This window comes from Lottia gigantea, assembly GCF_000327385.1.
Source record: "Lottia gigantea unplaced genomic scaffold LOTGIsca_49, whole genome shotgun sequence".
NCBI lineage: Eukaryota > Metazoa > Mollusca > Gastropoda > Lottiidae > Lottia > Lottia gigantea.
In genome coordinates this window covers 1,808,948-1,834,661 of record NW_008709687.1, presented here as the reverse complement: position 1 = coordinate 1,834,661, position 25,714 = coordinate 1,808,948, and the positions used below count along the sequence as shown (strand labels likewise).

The 25,714-nt window shown below is 36.1% G+C and overlaps 5 protein-coding genes across 5 annotated transcripts; 3 read left to right on the top strand and 2 right to left on the bottom strand.

Annotated features, from left to right (window-relative positions):
• Positions 1 to 1,219: 1,219 nt before the first annotated feature.
• Positions 1,220 to 7,150, top strand: LOTGIDRAFT_165135 (hypothetical protein; the record flags this gene model as incomplete). The annotated part of the gene is made up of 7 exons (XM_009061653.1): positions 1,220 to 1,252; positions 4,447 to 4,519; positions 4,764 to 4,849; positions 5,701 to 5,808; positions 6,144 to 6,203; positions 6,426 to 6,506; positions 6,779 to 7,150. 7 exons carry the CDS (start codon positions 1,220 to 1,222, stop codon positions 7,148 to 7,150), a joined length of 813 nt encoding a protein of 270 aa, XP_009059901.1.
• Positions 7,151 to 9,474: 2,324 nt separating this feature from the next.
• Positions 9,475 to 11,399, bottom strand: LOTGIDRAFT_74733 (hypothetical protein; the record flags this gene model as incomplete). The annotated part of the gene is made up of 5 exons (XM_009061511.1): positions 9,475 to 9,545; positions 9,923 to 10,024; positions 10,310 to 10,496; positions 10,871 to 11,088; positions 11,312 to 11,399. Coding segments are annotated over 5 exons (666 nt in total), but the record flags the coding sequence as incomplete, so codon positions are not given.
• Positions 11,400 to 12,319: 920 nt separating this feature from the next.
• On the top strand, positions 12,320 to 15,726 carry LOTGIDRAFT_204337 (hypothetical protein). The gene is made up of 7 exons (XM_009061652.1): positions 12,320 to 12,412; positions 12,874 to 12,997; positions 13,386 to 13,594; positions 14,184 to 14,388; positions 14,714 to 14,815; positions 15,095 to 15,205; positions 15,556 to 15,726. The coding sequence occupies exons 1-7, from the start codon at positions 12,389 to 12,391 to the stop codon at positions 15,678 to 15,680; spliced, it is 900 nt and encodes a 299-aa protein (XP_009059900.1). The 5' UTR covers positions 12,320 to 12,388; the 3' UTR covers positions 15,681 to 15,726.
• A 371-nt stretch (positions 15,727 to 16,097) lies between these two features.
• Positions 16,098 to 21,242, bottom strand: LOTGIDRAFT_150620 (hypothetical protein). Its single transcript, XM_009061651.1, has 10 exons — positions 21,137 to 21,242; positions 20,672 to 20,792; positions 20,008 to 20,167; positions 19,451 to 19,672; positions 18,833 to 18,984; positions 18,491 to 18,593; positions 18,026 to 18,289; positions 17,384 to 17,548; positions 17,136 to 17,213; positions 16,098 to 16,830 (listed from the first exon to the last, which is right to left on the bottom strand). The coding sequence occupies exons 2-10, from the start codon at positions 20,707 to 20,709 to the stop codon at positions 16,723 to 16,725; spliced, it is 1,290 nt and encodes a 429-aa protein (XP_009059899.1). The 5' UTR covers positions 20,710 to 20,792; positions 21,137 to 21,242; the 3' UTR covers positions 16,098 to 16,722.
• Positions 21,243 to 21,505: 263 nt separating this feature from the next.
• Positions 21,506 to 25,570, top strand: LOTGIDRAFT_234344 (hypothetical protein). Its single transcript, XM_009061650.1, has 9 exons — positions 21,506 to 21,601; positions 21,814 to 22,031; positions 22,231 to 22,357; positions 22,625 to 22,698; positions 23,054 to 23,129; positions 23,304 to 23,399; positions 23,772 to 23,819; positions 24,046 to 24,117; positions 24,446 to 25,570. The coding sequence occupies exons 2-9, from the start codon at positions 21,895 to 21,897 to the stop codon at positions 24,452 to 24,454; spliced, it is 639 nt and encodes a 212-aa protein (XP_009059898.1). The 5' UTR covers positions 21,506 to 21,601; positions 21,814 to 21,894; the 3' UTR covers positions 24,455 to 25,570.
• The last annotated feature ends 144 nt before the right edge of the window (positions 25,571 to 25,714 follow it).

The following is a 25,714-nucleotide window of genomic DNA, read 5'->3' as shown; positions in this document are numbered from 1 at the left end:
AAATTCTTTAATCAACTCACCGCTCTATATAGCACTGTATGGTTCGATTTAACTCTCTATTGTAATTCAGTTCATTCACGACCTTTACCGAATTGACCCCAAACGTTCATGAACAATAACTGTTAGATATTAAACAGTGGCGTTTCTACGGGGGCATGCCCCCCCCCCCCTCTTTCAACATTGTACATTGTGAAAGAATTACCTGTGGCCCAACTAGAAAATGTTGTGGCCCTTACTCGGCCCTCTAAAATAATATTTTCTTAGAGACGTCAGTGACATTAGAATGGTCAATATTTTAAATGGACTGGCAATATTAATGTAAGAATTTCAAGTAGTCTCAGTAGTAGCAAACGTAAACCACTAACTTGTGACATATGCGAATCTCAAGCTAGGGATTTTCAGGCATCTTAAAGCCTCTATGGATCCATCTTCCAACTTCCAACTTCGTCTTATACCTCGCATTTCACAGAAGTAACAAACCATAATGTTTACAATCTTTCTGTCTAGGGCTCTGATTAGTTGTTTTTACTTGCGTACAATCCAATCAAATACCTATATTCCGCGATACAAGAAAGGTGACTTTTGCAATCAAGGTATTAGATGAACACAGCTTTATGGAACAACAATCACTGGTTAAAGTTTTATGCAACGTTTCGACGTGTTTCCCCCGTCGTCCGAAGTTCCAAGATTTTCTCGGATACAGTTGCGAGCAGTCGTTGAAAAACCAGTTGTTCCCAGATTCTATTCCACCGCCGGGTCGACCAACCCCAACCCCCCCCCCCCACCTCCCCTACTTTGAATAGTTGGTCAGTTGCATTCTGTGAGAAGCGAGGCGGAGGTTGGCATGGCATGAAAAGATATGAGTTATCACACAACGATATATCTATCATGCATGAAATATGACATTTATAAACTGTACATATTGTCTTTGTTTTAATATTATTAACATCAATCATAAGATGACATCCAAATATTTCACAACACCCTGTTTATTGTTTACATTAATATATTTCTCTACAATGAAAAAATAAACCAATGACAACTAAACGATCTCTCTAATGTATTAGATTATAGAGGGATTCTGTCGTATAGTTATGCCACGAGTTAAGTCAAAGACTCATTCTGGTCAAATTTAAAAATTTAAATTTTTTGGTCATCCTGAGAGGTTGGATAGTACTCCTTTACGGATTGAACCCGAGATGCCCTCTAGGCTCTAGTCATGACAGATTGGTTCACCTCTGATCTAATCAAGGTAATATTTACCCAATCCATATAACATGATTCAGGAAATGATGTCATCAGATATAATGGTAGTCCATAAAATGAGATACTACTCTGTTATTTTCTCGTTATTGATTCACCGACAAATGTGTCCTATAGTGAACACTAATTGGCAATATTTATGTTGGAATTTGGACCCTGCATTAGCACAAAGCTAATTATATTCTCAGCTTTTGAATAATCCCCCCCCCTTTTTTTCGAGCCACCCACATAGGAGACGCGACTATTCAAAGAGCCTTACCCAGTAAATAATGAAATCCGATGAAGTGAAGAGAAGTCGAAGAAATGTAGGTCTATTGACTCTATCAATTGAACCGGGTGACAATCAAATATTTAATTTCCATTACAATAGGTCATGACCTTTGTCCTTGGTGTCACATTCCGACAGGGACCAGCCCTCTTCTGTACGTCTCGTTGTCTTTGGTTGCACATTTAGCCACCGTGGCGGAGCCAGGTTAGGGTTGGTTAATACCGTCAGTTCCAACAGGGACCAGCCCTCTTCTGTACGTCTAGTTGTCTTTGGTTGTACATTTAGCCACTGGCGGACACAGGCAAGGGTAGTCTACTACCTCGACTCCGAAAGGGACCAGTTATCTTCTGTTATGACTCGCTGTCTTTTATACTTTTGACCATTATGGCGGACCCAGACTGGGCTTATCTACTACCTCTCCTGATACGACTCGTTGTCTGCGTTGGAAATATCTCTCATGGCCCACCCGTGAGGCGATGGTAGACTATGCAGTTCTGATTGGTTCCCGAACGTTCAAAAATAATATGGGCATCGAAAAGGTGTAAAAAGTATCCTTAGTATACCATTTATGACTGACCATTAGCAATGTCCAGATCTTGGACCCAAACAGAGCATCCGCCATATTTGTTCAAGATTTAGACAGTCCAATTGTCCCCCTGGTGTCAAAATGTAAGCCATTTCTCGTCGGTTCAATAGACTAACTGATGAGTATTTGTTGAGGCGTGCTGGCTGCCCCGGGGGCTCGTGATATGATCTTGGTGACAGGGGGTTTTTAATGCCTACTATCTCATTAAAACTGCGAAAAGTCAACTTTGATTTAAAGGTGACCACCTCGAAACACTCCTTAAAATGTGTTGCACAGTGGTACGTTTTTAGATTTTCAAGGACAATATTTTTACTTTAATTTGACTTTTTAGATTTTAAACAAATTGATAATACTACCACCGAAATTGACCATCAAAAACTTCCGAAAAGACTTTATATACAAAATATTGTATCTTAATACGCCAGTTGAAAGCTTAAGTTGTTGATCGTTAAGGTTGATAGCTATAATTTATCTTCAAGGATGTTCTTAGGACCGATAATTTTCGAAATAATCTGCCAAAGCTTCACGAGTGTCTTCATTGGTCTTTCTAAAGGACCGAACATTCTGCTAAGCACATTCACAGTTTTGTATCTTCACTTCATTATATTGTAGGCTATATTCTTCTCCAATCCTCAACAATTGTACATGTAAGAATTTAACAGTAAACGAATAAGTTCAAGTCGGTGTTCGCTAAGGTTGTCTGTTGTAACCTTTTCTCTTTATCTATTCAACTCGTGACATATTCACCATAAGAAACCGAGAAAAGAACAAATATTTTAATTAACATTAAAGCGTAGAAAACTAGTTTTTGTTTCAAGGAAGAAAATACAAGTTGGACCAAACCAAAACGTGCAGATAGATAGAAAATCTGGTCTTTTAACTACCGAATAACGACATGACCTTCACGCACATGCGGAAATGCATCTTAAATATTTATCCTCCGATGCTACGAATACAAGTTTGAAACTGAAAAATCTAGATTTATGTGAGGTCGAACACCAAGACCAAACATATGAGACAACAATGTGCTTTTGTCAATTTGAGTTTTTAAACATATTTTGACATGATGCGTTTTAAAGAATTAGAAGAACGCACGGTTGTTATGTGATTTGTACAGAGTTTCCGATACTTCCAAGTAATTGTTCTCGTCATGAATCGAGTGCATCGTGTCTATTCTATGCCGAGGTGCTGACATGAAACAAGTTTTCCTTGTTCCTTTTAAAGGTGCCAATCGATGAAGTACGGTGCCGGTGTACAGTGGGGATTTTCGATACATTTGGTCAACCCGATCCTTGCTTCCATTGCAAAAGATACGTACATGTGTCTTTGACCTCCTACAATTGACCTTGACCTATATATCTGACCTCACAATTCCGGAACTAGTTCCGACCATGTAACATGTTCGACTAATATGTTACAAACAGTTACTAACCAGTAACAAATGCACGTCCGTTTGTTTGTGTATGTAGTTAGACAATTGGTGTTTTGAAATACTTCCCGCAGTCTTTCACCTTGGCACGTACACAACACGCCGTTAAATAACGACACAAGATTCTTTTTAAAGTATTTTCTTACTTTTACAATGAAGATAAAACAATTATAATTTTAAAAAACGCAATACAACATTCATGAAAAGAAACAAACGTTATGACGAACGCGAGTCGTGGTTGATCAAAAGGAAACGCACACGAAAATCTTTTCATATATTTGAAGAAAAGAAAAGAGTATATGATGTTTATCATAAATAGTTATTACTATTACAAACAATTAATACTGACTTAATGACTTCGTTTAACCAAAGCATTTACCCAGTGCTTCAACTAAATTAGTGGAGGCCCCACCCCGGGAATTTTATGCAAGGCCCCATCACCTCGAATTTTATGCATTTCAATGGCCGATTTTTTCAGTCTTTAATAATGCTATTTCACTCATTTATAATTTTTTCATGTTGATTGGGGACTCCACTCCTAATGGACTTGGTTCAACCAATCCCTACGGTAGTTGAGCCACCGGGGTGACCAATTGTTTAAGGTCTAATTGACTGGGATCCGACGACTGGGACGAGTTGACTATGGACAGCTTGACTAAGGCGAATTGACGTACTCTTAGAATTTATAGTACCGGTATGATGTAAACACTAAAATAACCATGCATTTCCAAGGGTCAAGAGTTGGTATTTTTGTTCAATTGCTACTCGGAATAATTTTTATTGATGCTACAACCAGCGCCCCTACCACCCATGACTCTGGGCATTCCCATTTACTGTGCAACACTGTTCTTACACTCATATCTTGAAAATATCTTTAAATTAACTAATCTTATATTTCAGGTAATATCGGTGGTGTGTTTAGGTTTTTATCTATTCCGGTATATAGCGCTAGACGCTATCAGTAAATCTATAGGTAAATATCACTTGAATATTCCAACCACAGTAGATTATATACTATCAGGTGCATTATTGTATTTACTAGTTACATTTTTAGTAATGTGGACTCTGAAGAGACCCTTCCAATTTAAAATAAACAGTATGTGAACTCTCTTAAAGTGATACCAGGTTGTCCTTCTGCTGAAAACTGCTATTGTGCCAAGCACTTGCTTACTAGTTGGACACGATAGTCAGTGATAACATATTTTTTCTTTCTTCAGAATTTAAGGGAATCATCTATGCTGGTTTTGTACTATACTCGTTGTTAATAGCAGTCTCATTGATCCTGCTTCCTGGAGTTTACATGGTAAGTCTCTTTAAACCACAGCCCCCGAATGCACTAGTAGTGCTTTACTATAGGGATCCCTAAGCATCTATCCATGTATCGAAATTTTGGCATTTTCATGTAAATTTCTCTTGTCACGGATTGCCCTCCATAGGGGCCTACCTATTTCAACATAGATCGGCACTGCATTTGCCAACAATATTTAGGACCTCGTAGTTCTGCCACTGCACTGTAGAAACATCTATAGTCTACGTAGTATTATTATTATTAACCTCTTGCTCTACAACACTGGAAACGATCCCAATTCGTACACAGCAGTGCTTGGCATGGTATATTTTATTGACCATTTGGCATCTGGCAATACTCCTATTAATGAAATGATAGGCTCGTAATGAAATTGAGCGGGTTCTTAATTACATTAATTAGCTCAATCACTTAATGATAAGGTAAATTGTCGAACCCTTCTGTCCAGTGCAATTCGTGAATAGTATAGTATTAATATAATGGGTAAACTGTCAACGTCGCGATGCAATAGTATTGGTTGGCGTCTGTACAATGTTCAGGAGATGCTAAAAAATTTGTATTAATTAGCATTTCTACAGGACATGTCTACGACAAAAACGAATCATATTTATAAGTACTTAAATGCACAAGCTTCTACGATTATGGAAGAGGATAAGTGCCAAAATGACCACACTAATTTGAATCAGTTTCCTGTTGCATGAAATCCATCCAATTACATGTATATGGAAGAGGATATGTGCCAAAAATGGCCATACTTATTTGAGTCAGTATTTTGTTGCATATGTGCCAATCTTGATTACATGCGTACGGAAGAGAATATGTGTCAAAATGTTAATCATATATTGCAGGACAAGAGGTATTTGATGTTACCATGGATCTATGTACTAGTTGTTACTGTTTTATATGAAACTGGAGCCGTTGCTCTTCTTACCACTGTACATCTAGAGTATGAAAAGGTAGGAAACCAAATTTTCAAGACAACCAGTTGAATCTAAATACAGATAGATATATAAATTTGGTGCATAACACTGAAATTGTCGGAAATAAAGAGTCTCGCTCGAGAAGACACAACGAAATAACCCATTCATCACCGAGACAGATTCAACTTTACGGAAACTGTCTAGGATAGCCGAATGGAACGAGATTATCTAATCGCGAGACTTCAAACAATCCAACTGAGCCTTCCTACCGCCTGGTTCAGAATTTGTAGCAAAAGCGATTGTCTTTCCTTTATATGAAGCAATCCTTGTGTTCCAAAAATTAATGATTGATATTATCTTGTGTTTTTCAGAAGTTACAATCTTGGGAAATAATATCTGTATGTTTTTACATGTTACGTCTTGTAGCTAACGTAAGTCAAACTTAATTTCTTGATAATACCTCGAAGGGACATTGAAAATGAAGGAAAAAATATTTAGCAAGTTGGAACCCAAATGAAAATGGAATTGCTTCGCCGGCAAAACTCTTTGCCAAACCTATAAAATACGTACTCCATTCCATTGATTTTCAAGGATTATCTTTTCCAAGTAGTTACTCTTTGACTCTAGTTTAAATCTGTTGTTTTACATTTCAGTGTTATTGTTTTGCCTGTGTTGTTTCTCAATACCAAGAATTAACAGAGGGAAGAGGAACTTATGAATTTCTGTACAAACCAGTAAGTTCCTTGACATTGTTGCCTTTGTTACCGGTCCTCATTAGCACAAGCACGGGCAGAAGAAGGACGTAAAACTGTTCATTGTGTTTTACAGTTTGAATAACTACTCGTATAAATTGAAAAACTTTTTCGCGAATTTTTTTTTTGCCAGCCGACTTAATTTGCATACGTTTGCTCGTCACCATGATTGGACTTGGGAAATTAGTTTATTTTCTATGGCATTCGATGATCATTTGTTACATTTTTTATGTATTTCTCTCTTTTCACTTCAGTCATCAAGTTCTCCTTCAGACGTAGAAGTCTATACTCCTCCATTCGGTGCTAACTTACCGCCATATTCAATCGAGGACCAACATAAAGAATTTAGTCCGCCTCCTTATGACAATTTATCGTTTGAAACCGAGTCTGATGACGTATTTAGAACAGCGACATCTGCTTGTATCCATGGAGAATGTCGGCATGACCTGCTTAATGATATTTCAGAGTGTTGTGCGCCGGATGTAACGTCTCGTGTTGATAGATACGATCCTGAATACGGAGTGTTACAAGACGCTATGTCCGGTTCGGTTTTGACTCATCCCGTACCGGAGTACCGTCTACCCGGTATTGATTATCAAATGACGACACATTTAACTTGGTTATAGCCCCCTCTATAGTGATTAAAGGTTGAAATATACTTAGTGATAACCTTAAGTGATATCTTGTGATAACGCCTTAAATTGGTGATTAACTCTGGTTGGTACTACTCTGGCGAAGCTTTGTATTTGGGTGGCGATATCTTATGATATTTGTCCATTTGTAATAGTCCCTTCATATTTGGTGATTACACTCATACTTGGTGATAAACCAGAAACCTCTTTAACATGGTGCTACGCTTGCTAAGCCTTGTACGTGTGTGGTTAACATAGTGACGTTGGTCTTGACCATTTGTGATAGCCCCGACAGGTTGTTGATAGCTCTTGGCTCGTTTAAATTGGCATTACCTGCTTGGCGGTGTTGATAACGTCTCTCTGTTGTGTTGTTGATAGCTCCTTGCATTTGTGATAGCTCCGCCATATTGGTGATAGTTACTAACGTTTGTAATAACTCGAGCGCGTTAGTGACAGCCTCTTCACCTTGCTATATATATTCCGAACACTGACCCTGTTATTTGGATCTAGTCTAAAGGTAACTTCGGTGCTTGATGCTTAGATTTGTGGCGTAATTATGATGCATGTCAGCCCCACGATCAGTAGCTGGGACATCACAACGGGTTTGTGCAATAGGTTTCAGTGTAGCAATCATAATATCTTGTGACACTTAATCGTACCGTAAGCATCGCCGTATAGGCGTCTTATGCTATGTGGTAATTCAGATCAACTTTGGTAGAAGCGCTAAACGCTAAGCTGAATGAAGCTCAAAACTTATTGTGGATGAAATATTGATGCTGCACGAAGCATCGTATTGTGATCTAAATGCTCGTCCATATTATAGTGAAGCGTTCTGATTTCTAAGAGCCTATTTGTGATATTGAACGTGGAATAACCACAAGAACTTCACGTGCTCTAGCCTCTGACACCCAGACATCTTTCGTCGTAGCTGTTCTTAGACAAAGTAGGACAGGATAACAATGGCTACATGTGCTCTCGAAGTGAAATACATCCAATAATCAAAATGTGTATTAAATCCATCCATTTAAATTTAAATCATTTGTTGAAAGATTTTCATGACGAGTGTGGCCCTCCCATCATAGCGATTACCAGGTGTGTATGGTTGCCAATTTACAAAAGCGGTCATAAGTTCCGAACGCAATCCCTAACTCAGTTGTATGATAGTTGCGTTCGTAACTCATGACCACTTTTATTATTCGCAACCATACATAACTGGTAATGGCTATGATGGGGGGCACCTAAAATATTTCTGAAATTTCAGTCGCAAACTTACGTTTATCTTCTCAGACTTCTGTGCTGTACAAAACTCATTATGGACATACAGTATAGTTCTTTGTGATTTTAAAATATTATATGCAAGTTAACTTGTATTTGTGCAATTTTTACACATTCGTACAATTTTTTAAAGCGAGAATTTTGTTACTATGCATAATCATTTTACTTCACATCATTTCGTTTTGTTAATTTATTAAAAAGATTTATTTTTTCTTTAACTACTGTTTTAATTTCACCACCCACCTGAACAATTGTCGGACCGTACTCCGAAATAAACGATCGGTTACACCCATCCGTAGGCTTCCCAAACCCATGGAATCTCTTTGGAATCTCAACCCCCCTATAAAGTCAATCTGCCTCTATTTGTACTCCCAGTTATGGGAGGCTGCCCCGCCCCTGGAATCTACAGTGAACTAAATCACGAACATTGATTTATGAAAATATTTTATTGAGAGAAACTACCAAATCTAAGTTGTCGTCTATGTAGAGGGGGCAACGGTGGTTTGTGGCATCAAAGCTTGAACCTTGTCAGAAACCGAAGATGGAACTAAAACTGATTTAAGTTTATGGATGACACCATTGGTGGCAGCGATGTTCTGGGAAGCGATTGAGGCGCTATCTACTTCATATCCAACTGGAAAATACAACGTTTCGATAGATTACAAGACAATCACTAGTATAGGTTAAGGAATTGAAATAGATAGATACATGTACAGATAGTGGGTGGGATCCAATATGAACATTTCCCGGGGAAAAAGCTTTCATGTCTCTCAAGCTCGGCGATGTTTGGTATCTCTGTAAAGGGAACTTTAACCATCAGGGCAGATTTGCAAAAGAAAGGTGAACCCCGTATCAATAATTCAACCGACCACCTTGTAGACTACATTACAAAATTACCCTTTTCCATATCACCAAATCTACCTTAGCTGCCCATCTAAACCGCCACTCCCAACCCCTTCATCTCCCCCCAGCACCCCAGAGTAAAAGCACATCTACTTACAAACAAAGAATTTGTGGAGTCTGATTCGGTCGGCTTCATCGAAGGTATGTAAACTAGCACTGTGGAAGCCGGCTGTGTAGAGACTTCCTGGGATCACGTGATAGGTCAAAATAGCTAAAACAGACGACAATAAAATAATTTGTGTCTTAATTTTCTGACATGATTAGAATGATGATGATGGACAACTCTGTGAAATGTACATTGGCGACATCTCTGACACTACAGCAGCATTAGCTACTCAAGTTCGATTTCCGACTATAAAGAGATCGTTAACTGAACCTCGGATTATTGCCCCATCCGACTGATAAGACGCCATCCCCCACCTGCTTCAGCGATACTACCAGGATTATGAAATGTCACATTCAGTAAAACGAATGCCAACCATCCAATATACGCCACCTTCGCAGCACCAATCTTCTCGTGCAGCTACTGCTCTGAACCCTACCAGAAAGAACCTTAGCGAAATTTCTTCAATGTGCAAACCTACTTACTTTTAAGTAAATCTTTATCAGCGAGGATTTTCTGTACTACATCTGAACCAAGTTCATTGAAAGCATCATTGGTTGGTGCGAAAACAGTGATGGGACTCTGATCTGAAAACGAAAACAGCTCGTGTACCGTATTTCACTCGTACATATCATTCGTTTCAAACTCCTAGTCCCCAGAGGCAATAACAGTGGCGACCAGTGCAAACGGTCTACCGTGGACACATCACGGTATTTAATGACAGCCATTGTTTGTCGGAACGATGAACAGATATTCATGTGGTCACGTGATTCTGGTAGTTCAAACATCATAGTAAGAGATCAGCTTTAACGATATCTATAGCAGTACTGTTATGTGCTATGGGTGACATTGTAACAATATACGAGACTTACCAGCCAAGAAGGTACCAAGTCCAGCAGCTGTAACAGCAGCAACAAGAGTACTGAGTTCAGGATCGGCTTTAGCGATATCGACAATACTACCAGCTGGTGTAGGGATGACGCCATTTATATTGTGAACGACTCCATTACTGGCTGTGTGGTCGGTGGTGGACATTTGGATTCCATTAGCGGTGGATGCCTGGAAAAAATGTGCAAGATACCATGTATACACGAGAGAAAGGAGTGCGGATGCAGGTGGAGCAAAGTGCCAAAACCCTGACATTCATGCACTCTCCTGGTACCCCAAACCTTTGAACACCATCTCCTAAAAGCTTTTCAAGTAGCCATAAAGGGTCTCGTAGGTACACTCCGGGCACAAATACTCGAGGTTCGTAAATTAAGGACCTCGCCCGTCACTTCCATTGGTACGGAAAGAAAGCTGGTCAATACAGGGATATATTCGTCTGACTATTTGCTTTCCCAGCTGACAGGGCTACAATCCACCCTTTATAAACACTTCCGAGGCCAATACATCCATCCCAAGACTGAACCTACAAACATGCTTATGCTTACCCCAGTAGAAATATAATGGTTCAATCTGATTTTGCTTCCAGCCAAACTGGTGACTTGTCTTTCGTTCATTCTGATATCACTTCGTCTCAGATTATCAGCTACGACATGGTTCTTCAAGACATTAGCTAACATAGTTTTATCAGCGGCCAGGGCAGCTGTGGTGTTAGCATCAAGTCGACCAAAAGCTCGGTTGCTTGGGGCAAAAATTGTGAATGGTCCTGAAAAAAATGAAAGAACTCGATTAAAGCTCGGACATATTTTATGAAAGGTTTCAGTTTTGATAAATCCGGTTAAATCATTTTGCCAGATGCAACTGTGAACTCTTCAGGGCATTCTGCTATGGGTGCCAAAGATCTATAAAAGAAGCCCTAAAATACTATTGTATTGAACCTAATAAGCTAATGAAGACGGAAGATATGGACAAGACAAAACATCACTTACCTGCTCCTTTCAAGGTATCAGTCAAACCAGCATCTTCGATAAACTTCAACAGAGTTGTGGCCCTTTGTTGTTGAAGCACATCAATGACTGTGGTCTGGGCGAAAGCCGCGCTGATACAGAACAGTAACAAGATCATTGTAGTAAAGTCGTCCCAACTCAACCGCTACTTGGCAAGAGAATGGATCTGGAATCTATTGATTCAGCTCACAGGGGCTCGACGATCACGTGGAAGGGGTCTGACTTATCTAATCAGTCGAAATGGGACAGTTTGAACTGAAAGTTCTTATCAAACCGGCATGTTCTTTATCTAAAATTTTATATAATTCTTTATTTTGGAACTAGATCATCTCCTACGAGCCAACCTTTGGACTTAAAGGGAATCAAATAAAAAGACTGTTTTAGCTTTTTGTGCGTGGGCTACTGTCCGAAGATTGTGATTAATGTTGCTTGATCGCTGACAAGGAGTTCAAGGGAACAATATCAGAAAAGGCCAAGATAATGCCGTCGAAATTTGACCCGGTTTCTCTCTGACAATGATGCAGATTTGAATTGCTGACATGGAACGACGTCTACACAAAGTGTCTACAGCCTGTATACGTTGAAGCGCGATCGCTGTTCATGCTAATGCTGTTGCAAAAGCAAAATTACATCACTGCATACTGGATGGCTTGGCCGACACAGCGTGACCAATCAGATGCAGGCATTTTGTACATCTTCTTTCGATTTCAAGGCTTCTGATGGATATAAATCAACTCTTTTCTTTTTTGGACCATAGTCGCTTAATAATCTTTCGACCATCTTCAGGCTCCCCGTGGACATTAATCCTGCTCAGATAGTTCAGATTTTTTCTGCGGTGAATCGAGTGCTCGGTTGTCATCTGTAATCTTAGCCACGTCAGCATGATTCAGGCTAAGACAAGATAAGAGTGGGTGACGGGAGAAACACCAACATTTGACAGCTGAACAGATAAGGTCAATGATTTCACCAAATCGCCGATGATAAGAGACCAATCGGAAATTTGATGAAGTCTTGTCATTTGGTTTGAGATCTTCTACTTGAGGTGGTCAGGCAGTCATCATGTTAACTAAAGTTGTCTTGCTGGTAAGCCATTTTCTTCTGGTCTTCCGGAAAATGATAGAGCCTTTCGTAGGCATCAAGCATTGTTAAGACTATTATGTTATCAGAGCCTTACATAAGGCCATTTTTCTTTTCGTCTTGTATAAACTGACAGAACTCTTCACAGGGCAAGTCTTGCTAAAGTTATCACGTTTACAGCATCTGCCATACGGGGATTCGTAAAGCTGTCTTGCTTATAAGACTAACTAAGGCGACTTTCGTCTCGTCTTGTAGGAACTGAAAGAGCTCTTCTTAGACACAATCTTCTGTCAAAGTTAATACCAGCAGGACTTCTGTTAATCCACAAAAACTGTGCGTTTTATGACGTAGCTAAAACGCAAAGGAACTTTGATACTATTAGCAGCTTTTGTTTAGTATATGAATTAAGGCCGATATATTTTGGCTATAAGCACATCAGAGAACTCACCGAACAGGGTTTATTTCAGGTCAGTTGTCTAGCCTACTGTCATGGCATGCAGAGTTTATTTGACGTGTTATCGGCTAATAACGGTAGTACCTTGGTGAGCTTGATAAAACAGGCTAATTTAACCACCGCTCTCTCAGGAGACGGTAAGTATACACATTTTAATCTCCCACTTATGATTGATATACTGCCTCATGATAGAAAAGCCCAGGTGCGTCTTTATCTTCATAATCTCAAGGAAGTACGAACTCAGTCTCATACCTTGACATCATTAGGCACTTTTCTTGTATCATGGAAGTTTGGTAAATGTAGCGCTTTACGTGATTTATCCATTCGAATCCACGGTCGAAATCATTATACAATATTCACTTTAAACTGATCGTGAGACCTTCCAGGTACCCCTATTGCGTTTTAGTGGGCTGGTACCACTTGGTACCCTAGCTTGGGAACTAGCACCATGAAAAGACTCGGGGATGAATTTGTGTAATTTGACATGGTTCCAATGATGAATTGTTCTTTTTCATCCATTTTCAGGACCATTTACCGTTCTCGTACCAACCGATGCTGCCTTTGCCGCCATTCCTAAGGCGGATCTTGCAAAACTTACCGCCGACCCCGTTGCCCTGGCCAATGTTCTCAAATACCACGTATTGGCCGGAGAGGAATTTACATTCGACGTTGTCAATGGTAGAATTCTGTCCACAATATCAGGACACTCCATCAGATTGTACGAACAGGGCGGTGTAAGTAATATTTTCTGTTACCCTTTTTTTTTATTCGATGTTCATCCTGATGATGCCCTGTGAACTCTAAAGAGATCGTAATAATGATATGGTTTGGCGTCCTAGAATATACTTATAAGATATTGGATGAGTTCAACTGCCACAAATTTTCGTCAGGGTCATTGCTCTTGATGTAACCAATAAATTGACTTGACTTTAAGAAAAAGAAAAAAAACGGAACACCTATATTTAAAAGGATAACAACTTAGGTTCACCGAGGATCCTTTCTGCCAGCTAGGCCTTGGCCAATCCTCTTGGCATTGATCTTTCCTGGATTATTCGTTATTCCCCCCAATTTGTACCGCCAGTCTAGGTCGACTAAGGTGGTCCATAAAAACATCAGAAAAATCCCGAGGCGAAAAATTAACCCCTACCCTTTTCCAGCAGCATGCTATAGCTTATGGTTCCTTACCAAGGCTTGTTCCCTCGCCGTTGAAACTGGCCGATGGCATTGATTACGTTACCTGTCATGGCTCCATTACCATTACAATCATCAGAAACCAAAATTTTCTCTTTCGAATTCGTTATCTTGACACTTTTCACATTTCAGTCCATCTTCTTCAATGATGCCAAAGTTTTAAAGACTGACTTGGAAGCCTCCAATGCTGTGGTATATTTGATTGACAGAGTTTTAGATGTACCCGAAGGCACCATAATGAACATATTAGACAGCACAGCCCACAATCTGACCATGTTTGCCAGTTTGATCAGAAAAGCTAGACTCGAATACAGATTAAACTTTGCTAGCTCTAACGGTACGTATTATTGGGATATAGTCCTCTAAATTGTTCAGTAATTTGCGGAAAAAAATGGTAATTGCTACCCAAAGCTTATGACCTATAAACTCTCTGTCACCGTAAATAATTTCAATACGAAAAAATCGACTAGTTGGCATAACACAGACACCATAATAGTGAGTGGTAATATCACATATTCAGGCCTACTTGTAAACTTGGTCAATGTGTATACTGCGCACAACCTGAGCAACCTATGGGGTAAAAAAACTGCGCATTATACACGCAAATATATGGTAGTATTTATCTACTGAGTTAAAGTCCAACCTTTACTTCCTTATTTCAGCCAACTACAGATATACAATCTTTGCTCCTTCCAATGCTGCCTTTGCCAAATTACCTGCCAATGTTAACAAGATCTTGAATGGAAATTCACCATATCTAAGAGGTAAAATTTCGTATTTTTTCAACGTAAAGTACATTCTTTTTGTGAATTAAATATGTTAATATGCTATCCGGAAAGAGGGTCAATTTGCTTTAAATATTGGTATTTTGGAAGCCATATTACCACAACCAGTTCAGATAGTTCATTTGCGAACATTTTGTCGCTGGCAGTTGAGATGGTCTAATACATTTGCAGTTTTTTCACCGGTAAGATTGCAGCAACACTGCAAAATGTATAACATCCAGCTGGGTTTCTTACTTGCTCCACGCTTTTATTTTACAGAAGTCGTAGATTATCACATCCATCCTGGCACCATCCATATTAAAAGTTTAGATCATGCTGGTAATATCAGAACTTTACTGGGATCTCATTCCATCAGAGTCGACACAGACAGTAAGTTATATGTTTTACAATGGAGTTTTACGCCCATTGTTGAACTTTATTCATACTGGAAATAGTATGAGTTTTACGTCTTTAACTTTTTAAGGTCCTTTTCGATGAAATGGAGTTTTACGCCAATCACTCTTTAGGGGTGATGTAACAGAATTTTACTATTTTATCCTACTCAGTGTAATGAAATCGAATGGGTTCTACGTCCAGTCTGCTTAATATTAATAAGGCTTTGTGTGCTTTTCTGTATTGTATTATGTAACAAGAACGGTGTATTAATGCCTGTGTTACCAGGCGTTGTAGGGCGGGGCCTGTTTTTGCGTTACGTTATTTTGTTCATATATCTTTTTTAGATTCCGCTATTCGATTCAATGGTAAGGCTTTATTAGAAGAATCTGATATCGAAGCTGAGAATGGTGTCGTACACGTGATAGACAACGTTTTGATTCCATCAAGTCTTGGCCACATCATTGGTTAAACATCTACCTACATTGGTCTTTCCGTATTAAAACTCTAAAATTCATATGTCTTCTAAATTCCATTCACTCAAGCATCGACGAAATACTGATATTTTTTTGACATTGATATTCTTGGTGCAGGGTATCACAGGGCCAGTTGGGCGTCTGAGAGGGTTCTTCCAAGAAAACTCAAGGGGGATAATTTGTAAGTAAAGCGGGGCAATTTAAATACTATAAAAGGCAAATAATGTGAAGACTAAAGGGAGATAATTTGGAGATTAAAGGGAGATAATTTGGAGACTAAAGGGAGATAATTTGAAGACTACTAAAGGGATATAATTTGGAGTCTAAAGGGAGACAAGTTGGTAAACAAAAGATCTCAAATTCTGCAGCACACTGGCTCTTGGTTTTATCCCATTCAAAAGAATAAAAGATTTCGGGTATAAGCTGCATTTATTGTTAACGATAGTTTGAATAGAATAAAATATATCACAGCCTATGCTAGAACAAAGTAGTCAGTGAACAAATTGTACAGATGAATATTTTGATTAATATTATATGGACACTCAGAAACGTTTCTTAAAGAAAATCACATTTTATAAAAACAAAACCAATAATAACTTAAAAACTGTGATACATGATATCATTCTATCATTTTTTAACCTTATAATATTTCATCACAATGTTGGAGGGTAACCAAAAAATCAAATCATAAAATATTAAAACATTGAGTGTACAGTGTCAGTATTACTTTAACAAAAAAACTGTAAAAAAAGGTGAGAATTATCTAAACAAAAATTAATCAATAAAAATCTGTATGTTCTGTTTCATTTTTTTCTGTGGGTCATTAAATTTTGTAATAACCCTTACCTATAAAAGGAAACATGAAATAAATATCCAGCTCTGTAATTCAACCAAACTTAAAACAATCTAAAACAATCAAGATTAAAAAAAAAAAAAAGGTTTTTGGAAGTTTCAGTGGAATTCATTTTGTGTGTTTTTTTTATCATAAAATCTGATTAAAATCTCAAAATTGACTAGTGGAAGATAATGTCTGTGAATTTATTTTTTGCTGGCACCACGTCTCTGTTTGGAAGTTATTTCCATTTCAATTCTACGCTGTTCATCTTCTTTCTGTCGGCGCTGAATCTCAGACACCTGTTCCAGGAACTGAAATTCAAACATTGTTGATATTAAGTAAAGAATAATGTGAATTAAAAGAAGAAAAATTGACACATAATCATCTTGGAAACTTAAAATCCGAAATGCAATAGAATCACTGGGGCATAGAACTAAGATAAAATATAATGGAATTGGCCACCATGTAGTGTGCAATGAGGGAAATTTTGGTCAGGATAGGCTGTGTATTTCTGATATGGAGGAAGCAAGTTCTATCAGAATGATTGGACATTTTCCAATGTCGGCATTAAAATGGAAATTTCAGTCTAATTCTAATACAAATCTTTTGATCTTACCTCTATTTTTCTCAGACCTTTTCTGTTGATAAATTCCATAAAAGCTTCGGCACCGTGCATGTTGGATAGATCTTCATTCTGTAAAACATGTCATAAATACAATAGTAAACCCAGACAAAAAGAAATTTATTGATATTAATTTTATTATCCAATCAGATTACTGTATTTCTTAAAAAATGGACTTTATCTTAGTTAAGTTTTCAAGAATAAGGCCCCAAGAATTATGCATAATAAGCTAAAATATTTACCAATGATTGACTCTTTTTCTTGGAATCAGACATTTCCTGATTTTTCAATTCTTTTGGATCCATCAGTTGATCGTTCCATTCTCGTTTCTTCCAAGTTTTAGGAGGTAAATACCATGATCCGTATTTGAATTTTACACAACTCGGTTCATAAGCTCCAGAGTATTTCTGATAAAAAAAAAAACAGTTATTCATTATAAAAGATTGGTTTTGACAAGTTCAGAAACTAAAGGAAGATAATTTGAAGGGTAAAGTGAGATAATTTGGAGACTAAAGGGAGATAATTTGGAGACTAAAGTGAGATAATTTGGAGACTAAAGGGGGATAATTTGGAGACTAAAGGGAGATAATTTGAAGACTAAAGGGAGATAATTTGAAGACTGAAGGGAGATAATTTGAAGACTGAAGGGAGATAATTTGAAGACTAAAGGAAGATAATTTGGAGACTAAAGGGAGATAATTTGAAGACTAAAGGGAGATATTTTGAAGACTAAAGGGAGATAATTTGAAGACTAAACACCAATAATTCACACCACATTAATATGAAATTAACAATGAGGCTCTAATCGTACACCAAATATTAATATTGTCAGAGTGAAAACCTTAAAGAGAAAATCTCAAGATAAGTGAGCTATGAATTCTTACCCAAGGTTTGGTTTTTTCTTCTTCAGCAGGTAGATTTTTTGTATTCTGAGTTTGAGCTTGAGCCTGAACAGGCGCCGACATTCGTAATTCTGGTGGAACATTGGTTAATTCGACAACATGAATTGGTACCGATAAAGCCGGTTTTGTTTCATATCCACTAGCAAATAAACTAGTGATAGTCGATTCTTCTATGTTATTACTTTCACCTCCTAAATCAGCCACCCAATTACAAAAATCTTTTGTCACATTTTCAATATGTTCCTTCTGAAATTGGAAAAATAATTTTAAAAGTTTTTAAAAATCATGAAACAGCCATATTTCAGTAAATATCAATTGAAAACTCCATAATCATAAGCTTTAACGGAATAATGTACCAAATCAAATTAACATCATTTAACAGCTCTAGTCATACATGACTGGCAATGACAATCAATTCAACCAACAAGAAAATGTGCAGAATCTTACCTCAGCCGGTGAAGAAGGTCTTCGTTCATTCTTTTTCTTGTTATCTTTCTTTTCATCTTTCCTTGATATCCAGCGATAACAATTTCTGAATGAGTTGTCAGACCTGAAATTGAAGAATAGTTTATTACTAGTTCCTTCCAAATTATTAAAATGATTGTAAAGAGGTAATCTAAAAAGTTCATGTGTACAGGGACACTAATAGCATCAACTTGCACCATTCTATTTTGCAATCAGACATCTGCAATCTGAAACTGGATATGCACTAATGTGTGTGTGTGTGTGACAAATTCCATTAAAATGGAACATTCAACAGAATTAAAAATATGATCAAACAGAACTCACTCAGCTTCTGTTTTTTTGGCACTACTGGGTGTGTCAATGGATTTATGAAGATTTTCAGCATCTCTGATAGTAGAATCATCTTTAATAGAGTCTTCCTCTTCTGAATCAATGTTCATTTCAGGATCTAGGATATCCACTACATCTTCAAATAGCTGAAAATTAAAATATCTTAAAATAAGAGATAGTTTGAAGACTAAAGGGAGATAATTTGGAGACTAAAGGGAGATAGGTGGAATAATAAAGAGCAATAATTTGTAAACTAATGCGAGATAATTTGAAGACAAAAGGGAGATAATTTGGAGACCAAGGGGAGATAATTTGGAGACTAAAGGGAGATAATTTGGAGACTAAAGAGATAATTTGAAGACAAAAGGGAGATAATTTGAAGACTAAAGAGAGATAATTTGAAGACTAAAGGGACATAATTTGAAGACTAAAGGGAGATAATTTGAAGACTAAAGGGAGATAATTTGGAGACTAAAAGATCATAATATGAAGACTAAAATTACATGAAGTTTTATATATGTTACAAAATTACAAAAATAATCTAGGTTTGTCAATTTGGCATATGTTTGACAGAGTCGACATAGCTAATAACATCATTTGGTAGACACTTACCTCAGTAGGGACACTCTCTTCTAGATGTGGATACAAGGCTAACGGATGCTGTAGCAAACCATATTCTATTTCTTCAATATGTTCTCGTTTCTGTTGTTGTTGTGGGGTAATACGGGAGAAACATACTTGGTATTTATCAAATCTATTTTTAACTGCAGGACGTTTAACTGGTTCAATACTCTCACTACTTCCTATTATACATGGTGAGGGACCTTTATCTCCCTGTTGGATATAAGCAATTAATAATGAGTATTCATGTTATTCAGGGAAATAAGGTTAAACTCATTGATCGCAAGAAGGCATGCACAAAGTCAAATTTTTCTTAAATTTTTTGTTTTTAATCTATAAGCTTAACATTTCAGGTTTACATAATATAAACCTTGTGAACACTGGATGAAACCTAATGAAAACCTTTATGAAATAAAACATCATATAACCTGACCTCCAGGTAATATAACTTAAAGTGTATGGCATTAATTGATGTAGTAAATCCATATTTTCATGTCATTTGTAGTTGAACAGAAAAATGATATTAATTAACAGTTGAAACAAAATACCTTGATAAAAACCTCCTCTCCTTTAGCCAAGGGAGGTAGACCATCTCTGTAATCATCTAGTCCATCTTTTAAAAACATCCAGTCTTTTCCTATCAGACATTTTGAAGTATCTCCGGGAGTGAGAGATTTGATGTATTTTGTTCGTAATCTTTCTTTATACCTGATGTTGAAATAAGACAGTGTCAAATGCTAAGTCAAGGGATCTTGATAGAGTGATTTTCTGACAAACTCATCAAAAAGATTGTCAAAAATCGTAGATTCTGATAGAAATGAAAAAGGTTTTGAAGATTGGATGAAATATTTCCATAGAAAAAAGTTTCTACCTGTACATGAAAATATACCTTAAGGAGACGAAAATCGATGCAAAAAATGAAATCAAATAAGATAAAAAGAGAAAATAGATTATAACTTAAAAATGAAAGAAACAAAATATAAAAATAACATAAAAAATCAAATAAACATGACTGGAAGTAAATTTTGCAAAACTAAAGTGAAAATCAGGCCTGAAAACAAACTTGTGCATGCTCTAAATCTTGAAATGAAAATAAGAATTTGGCGTTATTTAGGAATTAGACTAGAACAAATTGTTCTACTTCTGGAATTTGAAAAAGAGCAGGTTTCCAAGGTTTGTTTAGAGACCTATTATTCTCACAACTTTGATTACTTTGATGGTCCAACTTTTAGATAGACATAAAATATCATCTTGACAAGTGAGGTCAGGTGACAAGTGAGGTCAGGTGACAAAAGTTGAGCGACTTGCTCTTGGGCTTTCGCAGGACAAAAATCTAAACAAACAAACAAAAATATTTGTGGACTTGACTGCCATTTGGACTTTTATTGATAATAATTACTCATTTAGGCTGCAAGAATTAACTTATCTAAAATCTAAAGCCTTACATTTTCATGCATGTTCTATGCTTTTCAAAATAAGCCTTTACCTTATTTTTCTTTGCCTTACACTAGTTTATATAAGTATTAAATATACAACAGTTGTAAGTTGTATTCATATTCAATTATTAATGACATCTATCTATTTTTCTAATTTATGTCCTTTAAAAATGGAAAATTATCAAGATTTTGCGATAAAGATGGCAGATAAGGTGCAGTTTTCTAAAGATGATATATTTACCAAGGCTGTTGCCGTATTTTTTTGTCCGTCAAAGTATTTACGAGAGCAAGGTCATATTTTTTCTCAGCCAGTGCCATTTTCACTTCAATTTGTCGGCCATTTGTTTACAACCAAATAACACACACCGGATGTTTAAGTGGTAAATAGTTCTAAAAAATATTTGGCACTTTTGAAATACTGAAGTCAAAAATGCGACTAAAAAATTGCAAACCATATAAAAAAGTTCTGTCAATTATATTTTGCTCCCAAGAACTTTCCTTATGATGTTAAATTTAAGAAAATTATGTTGCTATGGAAGAAATGCACTGTGATATGTTATCAGGGGAGACTACTCCAAATAGCATGAACTACTTTTCATAAAATGAAAGTAGAAGTTTCTAGAAATGAAAAATGATGACTCATGTCAAGAAATGACGATTATTCTGAAGTTTTGATTAAAAGTGAAGGTAAAGTTTGAACATAAAGGTATGGTAGACTGATATCCAACATTTCTGAGCATATTATTTCATTTTTAGAGCAGATTTTTTAAAATATCGAAAGAGAACAAAGGAATTTCTCGTAGATCAACATGAATGTATCTTCAAGTTGTGTCATTTAGAACCGAATTTTACAAAGAAAAATGTAAGATTTTGTTCATTTGTGGAAATATAAGATTATATATTTATTTTATTCATTAGAGCTAGGCCTGAAAGTAAGGTTAATCAAGAACTAGAGGTGTTGATACCCCGTTCCTTCCTTTGGATACATATCTGTAAGAAATGGCTGGAGTGACCCCGTCCTCTAATGTGATTGACACAGAATCCTTATCAATATGTGTACAGTTACTACAGACAGAGTGTGAAGATTCTACTGCTAATCTTAAAGCAGCCCTAGATCTTATCATTAAGATATGCAGGTAGGTTTTTAATTGTCCTGACTGTATTTCCCTCATTGCATACTTCATGGTGCAGTCTGTTTTCACTAGCCCAATTAAGTGCCAAAGAGTAGGACGTAAAACTCTTTTGACTTGAAAAATTTATTTGGTGAGACTTCACTCACAGGATGTTCATTTGGAGCCAAGACCTTCTTAAATCTGATTTTAATTCTTGCTGTAGAAATATTCAACAGAATCCCAGTGAAGAGAAATATAAAAAGATAAAGAAAGAAAGTAAATCATTGAAAGAGAAAGTTTGGAAATATGATGGAGGACAACAATTATTATTAACTATAGGCTGGACTGAGGTGGGTCATCTATATACATAGAATAGCCATGGTCTTGACTCTCTTCTTGGGTGGGCAATTTCCATTATACATTCCTATATTTGAATTTATATCTTCAAGGGAAAGTATTGTCTAACTTAAAAATATTGTAAAGTATATATGATAATGATTTTAAGATATGCTATTTACTTTATGTATCTATGTAATCAACTAGAATCTGTTTATGAATGGGGCTACTGTTCTTAAAGTTTAAACCAATCAACTAAAAGATAGAACTTTATTTTGTAGGTGGATGACAGTATTATATTTTTAGAAGAAAAAGATCTTTCTGGTGTTATCAAGTTTCTAGAAGATAAACTAAAGTAGGTCCTGATCTTACAAGTGTTTTATTGTGAACCTTTGTTAAATTATTTTAAAATACAAAATAAATCACACTATAAGCTGGATATCAGGATTTATGTTCCACCAAAATAAAGGCAATTTTGACCAGGGTGTTTGGGACAATTTTGACTTGGTACAGGGCCAACTTTAACCTGATGTAAGACAGTATTTCCATTGCTGTGAAATAGCAAAATTACTGCATGAACTATGGTAGCTCTCTGCTTGCCAATTGGACACATTTTGTGAAATGGGAAACTACTGATCACTGTAGTTGAACTAACTAGTACTCTGAGGAAACCTTGTTTTTAATTCGAAATCATATTTTGTTGTTTCCAGAGAATATGGTTTAACCAATGGAGCAAATTCTACCTCCAGTACAACTCAGGTTCAGTCTGGCTGGTCAGAAGCTGAAGTAAGTATCCACTAAATGCAAGATAAAGTCTTGTAACTTTGGTATTTCAGTGATTTTATTTGGTGCAATAATTGGTAAATTTAAATACAGAGCCTTATCATTATTTATAAAACCTTTACACAGTGTTACTAAAAGCAATTTTAAGGATAAATATTTGATTTCAATAAATTGTAGATGAAAGAAAAAGAGAGGTTATTGAAAGAACAAAAAGAAAAATTTCAAGCTCAAATCAGACGGAAGAGAGAGGAACAGAAACGCGTCAAGACTCAGGTAGGGTCAGAAATATACAGTAGTCTGAAAAGTCAAAATGGAGCTATCAACATTATATAAATTGTGTATTCAACATGTCTGAATAGGTAGATAAACCTCATGATATATCCATGATGTCATGTGATTCTCCAACTGACCAATCAACACTCTTTTACATTGGATTTGTTTTGTAAATGTGAACACATGCATGAAACTCTTACTAATTATTTGATAATGTGAATCACAATTACATCCAATTATTGATAAAGATTAAAATATTAAGATATTAAATAACATTTATTTTATGTTAAAGGAGAGACACATGTCAAATTAACAAAATGTGTTATGGTACATTGCTCAATGTCATTAAAAATGTTCATGTTTTCTTTTTAGATTGAAGCAGATAGAGATAATATTAAAGCCAGAGAGTTGAAGGCTTCGGTAAGTAGAATTAGTTATCAGTACATACCAAATTACAGAGTATATTTTGAAGTATTTTATGTTATAGTCTACTGTAAATTTGTGAATTTGTAAGCACCCCTTCTGAAATTTTAAAATTGGCATAACTCGATATTGGTCAGTAATAGTGTGTAAACTTACTAATAAAAAGTACCTATGTTAGATAGTATCCAGCTAATTATTTCTATTTTATATATGTGTTTTGTAGAAAGCAGTAGAAAGAAAGTTTGGTAATAATGTTAAAAGATTCGGTGATATAGGGGTCAACTTAGATGGCCAGGTCAGTAAGGCTCATAGTTCTATCAATATTACATTTAATTTTATACTCTTCTTTCCAAAGCACAAACCATCTGGTGAATACATCTTAATTTAGTCTAGACCTAAGCCATTGACCAATTGCATAAATAGAAACCTAATATTATGTGTAGATAGCCCAAGGTCATTGTTTCTTGGATTATATAATGGTACATTAAAGACTAGTGCATTATGGGACTTAATTTCGTCCAATCAATGTCAAGGTCACAATAGCTCAAGCCTGTTTCTTTGCAAAAGTTTGAGATGGAATATCACAGACCAGGTTAAAATTGTTTTGTTAACTCTAATTTCAGGGCGGATGAGGTTAATATCCCAGCTGTATTGATAGAAGACTGGTGAAATTGTGTTGCTATGACAGCAAGTATCTACCAGTCTCTCTACAGCTGGTCACAGACCAACAGAGATGTAGTCCCTATCAACCTATCACAGAATTGAAGCATGACATCATTACATCATTTTTTTTTTAATATCAAGCACTTACATCATTGTATCAATTTTCATTGTTGGACATTTGGTCATTTATTTTTTTCACAGACCTCTGTTAATACCCATCTCTATTTAAGATTCTGTAAATGTCAGAGTGTATAGGGCTATGTCTCCTTTTCTCACTGATGTTTTTGTATGAAAGATTCTATTAAAACAAGCTCTATATAATAGAAACTGGATGGTTAAAATATATCAGTGAGAAATTCGACTAAACAGATTGTATGGTTGACTTTTTAAGTTCAGGCATTTGAAGCTGTGGTGTATGTAAATTTACCAACCTAACCTAAAAATTACAAACATTAACAAAAAAAAGAAAAATTGATTCAGTTAAATTGATTAAATTTTCTCCATAATGAGTTCAAAACTAACTTTGCAATGGAACACAACTTTGATATTTTGTCATTTTTTTGTCATAGAGTTTGGAAGTATTTCTTTTCTAATTACTAAATTAAGGACCGTACAAAGGGAAGGACCAATTACTCAAATACTTGGCTACATTTGTGATAATATTTATGATTTATAAATTGACGCTTCAAGTGAATTTTCCCCACAATGAGTTCATTGATATTTTAGATATAAACCTGTTCTTTTCATCTTTCATTTTTTGTAAATTTAAAACATGAGAGGGAATGGGTCCATCATTCATCCTTATAATTTTATTTATTTGTAATACTTATATACAACCAGAACATTTTGAAACTTAATTGCAAACATTGTGCTCTGTATGATGATATTATAAGTAGAAATTGATTACCTCAATATCTAGTTACTGTCTTGTTTGAAGTAGCCTAATTATGCGCATAATCTCAAATAAGCACTATTCAAATTTTTAATTTAAATATTTGTAAAGTAATTATTTTCATCCATTCAGAAATTATTTATGTATAAATATCTTCTACAATAAATATACATGTACAATAAACATTATTTTTAAAAATTGTGGTTTTCTTTCTGTCTTATCTTCCATATTTTACTCTTGAATATAGAATCTCACTGGGACTAAATTAAATGGAGATATCATTGTAATGTACTCTTCTGGGCTAATGGTTTATGGGCAATGCCATGCAGTGTGTAAT

Coding starts and splice junctions, on each gene's coding strand:
- LOTGIDRAFT_204337 (XM_009061652.1), top strand. CDS start 12,389: ATGTTAACTAAAGTTGTCTTGCTG. Junction 13,595..14,183: donor GATTGTACGAACAGGGCGGT/GTAAGTAATATT, acceptor TTCACATTTCAG/TCCATCTTCTTCAATGATGC. Junction 14,389..14,713: donor AAACTTTGCTAGCTCTAACG/GTACGTATTATT, acceptor TCCTTATTTCAG/CCAACTACAGATATACAATC.
- LOTGIDRAFT_150620 (XM_009061651.1), bottom strand. CDS start 20,709: ATGATATTTTATGTCTATCTAAAAGTTGGACCATCAAA. Junction 18,594..18,832: donor GCCAAAAAAACAGAAGCTGA/GTGAGTTCTGTT, acceptor CTTCAATTTCAG/GTCTGACAACTCATTCAGAA. Junction 18,290..18,490: donor GACCTTCTTCACCGGCTGAG/GTAAGATTCTGC, acceptor TTCCAATTTCAG/AAGGAACATATTGAAAATGT.
- LOTGIDRAFT_234344 (XM_009061650.1), top strand. CDS start 21,895: ATGGCTGGAGTGACCCCGTCCTCTAATGTGATTGACACAGAATCCTTA. Junction 22,699..23,053: donor TTTCTAGAAGATAAACTAAA/GTAGGTCCTGAT, acceptor TGTTGTTTCCAG/AGAATATGGTTTAACCAATG. Junction 23,400..23,771: donor AGAAACGCGTCAAGACTCAG/GTAGGGTCAGAA, acceptor TTTTCTTTTTAG/ATTGAAGCAGATAGAGATAA.